The sequence below is a fragment of the Misgurnus anguillicaudatus genome, chromosome 14 (genome assembly GCF_027580225.2).
Source record: "Misgurnus anguillicaudatus chromosome 14, ASM2758022v2, whole genome shotgun sequence".
NCBI lineage: Eukaryota > Metazoa > Chordata > Actinopteri > Cypriniformes > Cobitidae > Misgurnus > Misgurnus anguillicaudatus.
This window is the reverse complement of record NC_073350.2, coordinates 27966807-27976935: the sequence shown is the minus strand read 5'-3', so window position 1 is coordinate 27976935 and position 10129 is coordinate 27966807. Positions and strand designations below refer to the sequence as shown.

The 10129-nt window shown below is 36.7% G+C and overlaps 2 protein-coding genes across 4 annotated transcripts; both read left to right on the top strand.

Moving 5' to 3' along the window:
- Positions 1-411: 411 nt before the first annotated feature.
- LOC129427837 (uncharacterized) lies at positions 412-5440 on the top strand. 3 transcript variants are annotated; one of them, XM_055184602.2, is made up of 6 exons: positions 412-571; positions 1055-1115; positions 1235-1859; positions 1956-2034; positions 3230-3337; positions 4568-5440. In XM_055184602.2, exons 1-6 carry the CDS (start codon positions 528-530, stop codon positions 5247-5249), a joined length of 1599 nt encoding a protein of 532 aa, XP_055040577.2. In that variant the 5' UTR covers positions 412-527; the 3' UTR covers positions 5250-5440. The 3 variants fall into 3 exon arrangements, with proteins under 3 accessions (XP_055040577.2, XP_055040578.2, XP_055040579.2); XM_055184603.2 differs by lacking the exon at positions 1055-1115 and having other exon boundaries at positions 415-571; XM_055184604.2 differs by lacking the exon at positions 412-571 and having other exon boundaries at positions 1063-1137.
- A 145-nt stretch (positions 5441-5585) lies between these two features.
- Positions 5586-9876, top strand: nxph2b (neurexophilin 2b). Its single transcript, XM_055184605.2, has 3 exons — positions 5586-6481; positions 6771-6878; positions 8546-9876. Exons 2-3 carry the CDS (start codon positions 6834-6836, stop codon positions 9290-9292), a joined length of 792 nt encoding a protein of 263 aa, XP_055040580.2. The 5' UTR covers positions 5586-6481; positions 6771-6833; the 3' UTR covers positions 9293-9876.
- The last annotated feature ends 253 nt before the right edge of the window (positions 9877-10129 follow it).

Sequence of the window (10129 nt, the reverse complement as noted above, 5' to 3'; positions counted from 1 at the left end):
TTAAAATCTGATGAGCCACTATGTTTCATTGCAGTTTTTCTTGTTAAAAGGTTTAAGAATAGTGTTTGAGATAGTGTACTTTTGCTTTGTCAGAAACTATGGCCACATGCACGAATCCTGCTGCATAAAGCAACAAAACCATCACAGAATTTCTAATGATTTTGATGGTTAGAGTAGGCATTGCATTGGTTTAACTAAAAACTAAATGATTTTTGTAGCTCTCTGCTGGTAATGTGTTTGCTTATATAGGTTGGATAGAAACAACTAAATACAATTAAATCCTACTGGAATGAGTTGCAAAACACAATACGTAAAGTATTTTTATGTTTAATCTAACTAAACAGTTAGATACTTTGGCGCCCCCTAAAGGCCGCTGTAGTTGAAATGCAACTTCCGGCTTATGTCAACGCGCGCGAGGTTGACTGCAGTCAGTGAGTGCGCATGCTCGAGCGGTGTTTGACTGAGGTAAAGAGAGGGAGTAGGATTTCATATCGGAATAAATTTAAATTGGACTCGATTTAAAGGCGATGGACTTTTCAGAACAAACCGGCATCAGACGTTTCGAGAGAGAGTAAGAAATCTGCGTCATTTTTGTGCTATTCGTAATGTGGGAGTTGTGTACAAAGAGCTTTTCACGTGAATGGTTAACGTTACATGGTAAAATAAGAGTGTTTGACTAAGAGATTTAGGTTGAAAAGCAGTCATATGATGTTTGTAAGATTATTAAATGTTTTCTTAAAAGTGACCTTATTGAAAAAGTGAGTTTTTAGATGTTCCTCCTCTTTGTTTCAAAACGTAAACAGTTTGTTAGTTCGGCTGCTCACTAGGATTTAATACAGCCTGTGTATGTGTGAGGTAAGTTATTTTGCTAGTTAGCTCAAGTGCATGTCTTCAGCATTACTTTAATTTAAAACTAGCTTGTAGTTGTACTTTAATGAATAGTTAGTTAGAAGATGCACGCAAACGAACACTGAGGATCTAGACATACCTGGCGAGTTAGTTTAACGTTAACGTTATCTGTTGTATTTTGGTCACGCATAACTGTTGTTTTCAGGGAATGCTACCATTACCTCGCTAACTTTCCTCAAAGACAAGAGTCAGGATGCCGCAGAGAGGTAGAAACCATCACCCTTATAAGTCAGGAACTGTTTATTTGTTATGCGTGTATTAGTCCATATATGTTTGTCGTTTGGGTTCTTTATCTAAATTTTAAAATGTTTATAATGCATCACAGGTGAATGTTTTGGTTATCAGTGAGGTCGCCACCAGATCTGTCTTCATGAAACTGCGACGATCCTCAGTCCTTAAAGGGCCACAGCAAAATGTCAAGGGCTTCCAGGCATCAAAGAGCAACACAGTTTCAAAGCATGGATCCTCTGGGATGAACGCTGGTTCCACCTGCTCTGAGATCAGCTCTGTGGTATTAAGTGACACTGACTGTAGCCAGTCGGATGGGAATGTTTTTGACCTCACTGTTGTGAGGGATATTAAAGAGCCACCAAAGAGAAGTAGAGGTGGGACACCAAACCAGTTAATTGAAGAAGAGATGCCAAAGTTTATAAAATCTCAAGCAGACTCGTCCCGAACGGTTCAGAAGATCTCCCTGGCTCCAGCAGGAATGGCTGAAGACACTTTAAGACTAGTCAGATTGATGAGTAAGGGCCCTTATGAATTTGAAGGAGAAAGCGTTGAAGAATGTGGATCATCTGCATTGGATATATCCAGCTCTGAATTTTTGGTGAAATCGGGTCCCAGCTCCCCTAATCTCACTGTTAATACGGCAAGATGCAGAGAATGTGAGAGCCTTTTTGGCAAAATGAGAAGACAGCCACCTTCTAAAACGAAAAACAGAGACAAGAGTAAGCATCTCTGGTGGTTTGTAAGAAATGAACCTTTGATACATGCATCTGTTTATATTTGTGTTGTCTAAAAATACTTATTTCTTTATGTATTAGATCCAGCATCATTATCTTGTGACCAGTGGATACTTCTTAAAGAGTGGCATCCTCAGAAAGCTCGCCATAGGAAGAAGGGGTATGTAGTGTTAAAGAGCAACTATGCACGTTTTTAAATTTCCTTTGGTGTGTAAGTGTGTATTAGTACATGTTAACGATATGCAAAAGGTCCATTACCCAAAGTAAACAATGACGCTAGTTATCATCTTCAATGTACATCTCTTTTCTTGGACTACAACAAACATGTATTGTAGGCAACAGTTTACTTCCTGGGATTGGTGATGTAGAGAAGACCGACAGTGTCATAATTTCTAGGGATGCTCCAATCAGGATTTTTGCAGTCGGTACCAATTACTGATTTGTTGTCTTTGTGATCTGCCGATATCAATGCCGATTTTTTAAGCTAATATGCAAGCTCTTTGATGACAAAGAGAAATTTAATATGGCTTTAAAAAGACTTATGTAATGAAAATAAAACACTTCACAGTCTTTACTGTATTAATTAAATTAAAAAAGTAATTTAATGCCGTTATCGGCCGATACAGATCTGCGGCCAATCGATTGAAGCATCCCTAATAATTCCTCCCGCTTCGGATTCAGCCTGTAAGTTAACTCCTGTTAGCATTGCATTGTGACCGAATTTTTAAAACATGGTAAGGAGCGTCACATTTGTGGCTGACGTCAGAGGTATTCAGGCCAATCACAACGTACAGATTAGCTGGCCAATCAGGGACACAGCACTTTTCAAATCTGAGTTTTAGGAAGAGAGTGAAATCTGGAGCTACAAAAATGTACGATATGTGGAAAATTATGTGTTTTTAACCATAAACCACATGAACACATTGTATTATACCAAATACACAAAATAAAAAAATTAGCAATAAATTAGGTGCATTTTAAATATGATAAAGGTATCATAATGGTATTCAAAGACATTTAAGCTGTGTATATTATATAAACCAAAATGGTTGTGTGTACAAACTGCAAAGTTTTGGGATTCAAGATTTTAAAGTTAGATTGAGTTTTCTGTCGTCATTTACTCACCCTCAAGTTGTTCCAAACTCCTATAAATTCCTATATTCTACTGAACACAAAAGAAGATATTTTGAAAAATGTTTGTAACCCAACCAATCTGGGGCACCAATGACTTCCATTGACTGAGTAAATGATGACAGAATTTTCATTTTTGGGTGAACTATCCATTGAAGATCTACAGTGTTTTAATACCCATTTAACTAGGGTACAATCTTAATAGTTTGAATGTTAAATTTCAGATTGTTGTGGACCAGCCTGATTCAGATCAGAAAGCTGGCATTACAAGGCTCTGTTTTTAAGGCCAGAAGTCAGACTGTCTGCTCCAGACCTCATGTGTTTCAGCAGCGGTAAGTCCTGATGGCGTTCACTATCCCATTCAATTTTAAATCAGCTTCATATCGACTCTGGTTTTAAAATTAGCACACATTGAAACAAAAGTTTTATAAGTTGAGTTTGTACCAGTACTGTATTAGTATTTTGTGAGATACTAAGATGCTAAAGCCAGATTTATACTTCTGTGTTGATTGTACGATGTAGGTACAGTATGGCCTTTGCGTAGTCATTTATTCTACATGTAAATTTTACGCGGACTACAAGTGCTGCAATTGGTCTGCTAGTTAAACTGCTAGCCCTTTAGTTAAACAAAAATCTGTGATTTATAGTTAAGCAAGTCCTGCTTGCAATTGTAAAAACAAAGATGGACCAAGTTGAGGAGCGATATTTAAAAGTCATTATCTATTTGCCACCATCACTGGTGATGCTTTTCCAACATCGTAAACAACATATTGCTGCTTTGACTTTTGTGTCGATGCCCATCGACACTGCCTACTAGAGATGCACAATGTTGGATTTATGGAGATATTAGATAATTCTCATAACTTTTTGTTATGTTTTGTGTTTTTGACATACCTTTGTGTGTATTTGATAGTTTAAGCACCCCAACATTGGGTTCTGACGTCAGGCCGACGTTGGGTACCTACTATCAATCTGTTTGTCGACGCAGACAACGCAGCAGAAGTATAAATGTAAAAGCTGAGAGAAGGTTTTTATTTAGAGTTATTATATAAAAAGTAGTGCTGGGCAAAGATTAATCGCGATTAATCGCATACAAAATAAAAGTGATTTTTTTTGCATAATATATGAGTGTGTGCTGTGTGTAATTATTATGTGTATATAAATATACACACATTCATGTATGTATTTAAGAAACATTTACATGTGTGTGTATATATATTTATTTATATTTTTATATATGATATTTAAATTTTAAAAAATTATATATAAATACAAAATGTCTGAAATTAATATATGTATGTGTGTGTGGTTAAATAAACATAATAATTACACACAGTACACACACACACACATATATATTATGCAAGAAATCACTTTATTTTGTTTCACTAAGTGAATTTTTTTTATTCAAAAATAGTAATATAGAATTGGATTTGTTGTTTTACTTGCACTTTAATTTGACTATAAAAATAAACTTCAATTTGACATTTTTGAAAATTAATTTATTAAGTAGCTTATAACCAAAATTGACAACTTACTAATTTTTGTATGCATGTGTTTAGGAATTTGCGTCGTTGCAAGTATCTGGCCTCCATTCAGACAGACCTGTCCTTGACCAAACCAAAGCTCCAGCATCGTAAGAGACGGCGACCTGTGGCCTGGCCGCCCGTCGGTGGATACAAACCGGTTAAAAGGAAGTCTTCCATGAACAACACTTTATCCCAGCAGCTCTTATCACCCGAACTCACCATCAGCAAAACACAGAAAAGTAAACCACAACTTGTTGAGTTGTCAGTATTAAGCGCAAGTTCCAAAATGAACTCTCATCCCTTCTCCAAACAGAAGAGGAATAATGTTCAGGACAAGCAGGAAGCGTGCAATGGCGTAGAGGGAACACGACGCGTGCTGAAGTTTGATGACACGCCTGAAGTTGTTGCCGTGGAAACTGCCGAAAAGAATCAGGACCCTCGGCGACGGTTTAAAAGTGGAAGGATTTGTGAATCCCAGAATGGTGTCGAGACCAAGGACTCGAATTGCCCGCAGGAGGAGTTTTTTGAAGATTCTGATGATTTTAAGACACCGACAGATCTGTTCCGCCAGAAACCTGTGATTGAAAGAGGGTGCCAACAAAAAGTCCCAGCCTCTGGTGATACTAAACATACTCTACAGACAGCAAACTTCAGGTCCATGTTAGCCACCATGGCGAAGAATCAGAACAAGATTATTAAAGAAACTGTTCAGTGATTTTTTTTTTACTATGGATTTCTTTAATTGTTAGTGGCCTGATTTTTTTTTTGGAGGAGCGTGTTCTGTTTCACTTCTGTTAAAAGAGATAGATGTTGACTTTATAGCTAATATTTATTGTACTGTTACAATATTTGTATTTTGCAATTGGATTAGAATCTGTAAATAATAAATTGTTCATTGACACAGAATTTTTGTGTTACCTGACCTGCAGTATTGATAATGACCACTGTGCGGCGCTGTTTTCACACAAACGTGCACTCGCTGTTTTATTAGTCATTGAATTTTGCACCGTTTAGGTGACAAAAATATTATTAAACATCGCGTTTTGTCATCTTTAATGTGTGCAGGAATTAATATTATAAACCCTGAAAAGCTTTTGTAAGTGGGTTTTAATCAGAATTTCCTAATGAGGAATTATTTTGGATGTGTTTCACACATGCCAGTGTTTTTGGTCATGTGTCAATTAAAAATAATATTATTTTTATTATAATTGTATATATAATTTATTTCAACTAATAGTTTTTTTTCATAAAGGTGTTTTTAGCACGTGTCCTGTTGGATTAATATATTAGTTGCAATACACTACTATGTTTAATTTGTTTATTTTTGCTAAGTTTAAGAGCAAAAATCTAAAACACTTCAAACCCGCAAGATAAAAACTCTGTAGTTTCGCCTCAGTTTTATGAAGCAACAAACTGCTTAATAACACCATACACAGCTGTTTTAAATGGGTTAACGAGCACACAGAATACATTTAAACTCTTACTGGTGCTGATGTTGAGGGGTAGGGCTCAGTGGCTCTATCAAAACCCAAACGCGCACGAGAGCGCGCGCACTCGTCACTCGCAGAGCATCAGTTCAGAGGGATGCAACAAAACCGGACTTTTACCCACAGGACTGTTTAGCTCATTTCTTTCTTTCGGACAATCATATACTGTTATAATCGCGTTATGTTATATGTGAGTGACGCGGCGGTAAGGCGCACAGCCAGATGAGCAAAGCTAAGAGGATTGAATGCAGCTGGACACGAGCCACATTGAGTGAAGAAGATTATATTGTTTTAATCAAATGCAAAGAAGTTTTTATTGCTGGTCACTTTAGTTCGAGCTGTGGAGGGGTGATGTTTGTGTGCTGTTGGTCTGTTATATGATTTCAGTGTGTTTTTTTGCACTAGTATATAAAAATGATCAGCCTACAAAGATGCATGACTTCAGCTTCACAGTAAAGGGGTGAGTTGGGGTGATTTGATATACTGTCATTTTTATTACTTTAATTTAATATATTTCTTGTCTTTATTGGATGTAATCAGCTTTTGAACAAAATAATGCATAACTTTAGAAGCTTAAAACAATTATAAAGCTTTAAATTAAATTGCATTACATTAGTGTGTTAGTATTACTTAACAAATTAAACTGTTTTAATGTAAGCCAGTACCTTTCATCTATACTGTGCTTTAATGAAGGATAAAGAGGTGTTTATTATTAAATAATGTATATTAAACATGTTTTTTGTTCATAGGCATTCTAACAAACTCTGGACCTGATCTTATCTTGCCCAAAACTGGACTCATTATAGGCAAAGATGTGCCAGTGTTACTCTGCGCTGCTTGTGCTCTGTTTGCACATGGTATGTGTTTTAAATAAAATCATTAGTTTATTTTTAAAGAAATTGTTTATTAAAATACTAACATGCTGTATAATGTTAACAATTAGTATTATATTTATAGTAGTATTAGTTTAGCTATTATTTCCGCTGCTATTGATTCCCCTCACCGACAATTACATTTATATTCAATTAATTCTTGCTATTATTGGGGGACAACAGTAACATAGGGATAAATTATTTTATTAAATATTATTTTATAAAACAGAACAGTATTTATAGCCTCTGATATGCATTAGCTCTTTGTAAAGGCATGTTTCATTTTCAAATATTCCAGCTGCCACAATACCCTTAATCCATCAATTTGACTTATTTCTCAAAGGAGAACAAAATGTGTGCGTTTTATTTTTAAAGATTAATTCGTATGTATATGAAGGCCCACGCTAAGGTTAATTTAAGGTTTTATCCCAGAAACCATTCTAAAATGAAATGACAACCTGCTCAGTCTTAAGTCCTCTCTCAAGAGACTTTTATTTCCACAGCCCGTACTGAGTCAGACCTTTATCATTTGTTTTTTTTTTCTGCGTTTTTCCACCCATGAACTGCAAAATGTCGGATTAAGAGCAGGCCCAAATCTCTTTGAAAAGAATAAAAGTGTTCATTATTTTTCTAATAAATTAATCTCTTTCTACTGAGAAGGGATTTATGGCAGAGCAAAATGATCCAATTTCCACTTTTGCTACTTCTGACGTATTTTTGTGACATTTTTATTTTATACATCTGACTGGTTTGCATTTTTTTAATCTTATGGATTTGTGCTTTATAGAAATAATTAGTTTCATATAAAATACCGCACCCAGCTGTTTACCTATCAGGCTATGTGCATAGAAATATTTTCACTTATTGTTACAAAAAATACATTTTCAATTCATGTCAAGAGGTCGAATAATGAGGTTTACAGAATTAATGATGCATGTCTCTTATATATCCCCCTTTCTTGATTCTTTATCAGTTTAAATGAAATATAAATTCTTTAGACAACTAGACAGTCTTTTGGCACGTATACATTACATTGAAACTGTTCATCAATTTATGCCACTAAATTTAAAAGTGAGAGATTTCTCAGCTTCATTGAAAGGAGAGCGAGTCTGGCAGCTCCGCCCTGTTCTTCATCTCTGTTTTCCCTTAGGTCCATTCAGTCGGTTTATTTAATGCTGTTAACAATTTACATTGTTTCAAAGCATCCTATTACTAATGTCCATAAGGCTCTTATTCTCTATGTAAACTTATATTTGTCTGCGTATTCATGTGCTGTTCATATTAAACCATTGCTGCAGGTTAAGAAAGAAGAGCGATGGATGTGATTTAGGAAGTAGTTTTACTAGGGTTAAGAAAGTGTTTGTCAGTTAACGTTGCTGTTAATATTCATATGTGGTTACATCCTGTTTGCATCATTTAAAACAAGAGCGTAGCTTTCAGTTTCTTTTCCTTTTCATCTTCAGATTATTCATATCCATCATGTTCCTTTTAAACATTCTCATCATCTCTCATTTTATTCTTGCTGTTCTTGATACATTAGGGTTTTTGGAAAAATTACCTTTTAAATAAATTTAAATATGCTTTTTATTTATTATTATTTATTATTATTAAGTACAACCACTTCAGTTCTCTCTCTGCTTTTGTCTTTGAAGGTGACTTGTGGAGCAGAGCTCAGAACAGCTGTGTCTCCTCTGGGTTGGAGCGAAAGCGATAAGGAGGCGAGTGCCCCTCCTTACGGCTCTCGTTCGGGGAATCTCAAATCCATGCGGCTTTTCCCCCACCCGTCCCAATCTGACACTCAAAGCCGCGATGCACCTCCAGACCCCGGAGCGCTAGATCTGTGGACTTGGTTATCAAACCAAAGCGACACAGAAGGCATCCTCTCCAGGGCCAAACGCCGTCCCTATGTGAAAACCGGCAAGTTTAAGAAGATGTTCGGCTGGGGCGACTTTCATTCAAACATCAAAACGGTCAAGCTAAACCTACTCATCACCGGGAAAATTGTCGACCACGGCAACGGAACCTTCAGTGTGTATTTCCGTCACAATTCCACCGGACTCGGCAACGTATCCGTCAGCCTGGTCCCGCCCTCCAAGTCCGTTGATTTTGAGATCACTCAGCAGGAAACGATAGAGGTGCCTAAAGACAATAAGGTTTTCAATTGTCGCGTGGAATACGAGAAGACGGACCGCAGCAAGAGGACGTCCGTTTGCAGCGACTTCCCGAACCGGGTCTGTCTCCAGGAGCAGACCCAGAGTCATGTGTCCTGGCTTTGCTCCAAGCCCTTTAAAGTCATCTGCATCTACATTGACTTCTTCAGCGCAGACTACAAGCTGGTGCAGAAGGTCTGCCCAGACTACAACTACCACAGTGACACTCCCTATACTTCTGTGGGATAGCGCTGATGAGATTGCATGTGCTGAATCATCATCATCTCCTTGTTAAAGACTTTATAGCCTTTTCCCTTATAAAAAAACATCTGACGGAGGCAGAAGTTGGGAGAGCAAACACCCTTTTTGTTATGATAGGTTCACCCAAAGATTTAATTCTGTCATTATATACTGTCAAACTCCGCTATATGAATCTTTGTTAACATTTGTGTTTTACAGAAAATTTTATTTTTGGGTACTCTTCCTTTAAGGCTTGAGATCTGACAATGCTATAATCTCCTAAGGACTGTTTCTCATGCTTTACGCAGTGACCCCAGCCCTCCTCAATGACCCTTGTGATGTCATCGGTGTGAAGTTACAAAAGATTCAAAACATTTCCCAACCAACGCGGCTGGGATTTATGAGTAGAACAAAAATGTGAGGCATTTAGTATTGCAGTCATTTGTGATTCCCTCTATTTCATCCCGACATGTTTTTGTGCTCACCAACCCACAATATGAATAGCAAAGATTAATGTTTAAGTCATAATGCGATCTAATTATTTTTATATTTTGTTTCTGTTATTAAAAAACGACTGAAAATGTTCAAACACCTTCTTTTGTCCTTTCATTCTTATTAGGGATTGTCTGATGGTTTTTGCTTTCTTGTACAATTGTGGATAAAGATTTTTACAGATGCTGATATAAGTAACAAAAAAAAAAAAAAACCTTTAAACCCTGTTTCCTTCTGGCACTCAGAAGGAAGGCAATCTTTGTCATTAGTCAAACCTGTGACAGTGTAGGGTTTTCAGTGTGGAACTGTCCATTTGGTCAGTTTAACCTCTATTGGTTCTCTAGTGTCACATCA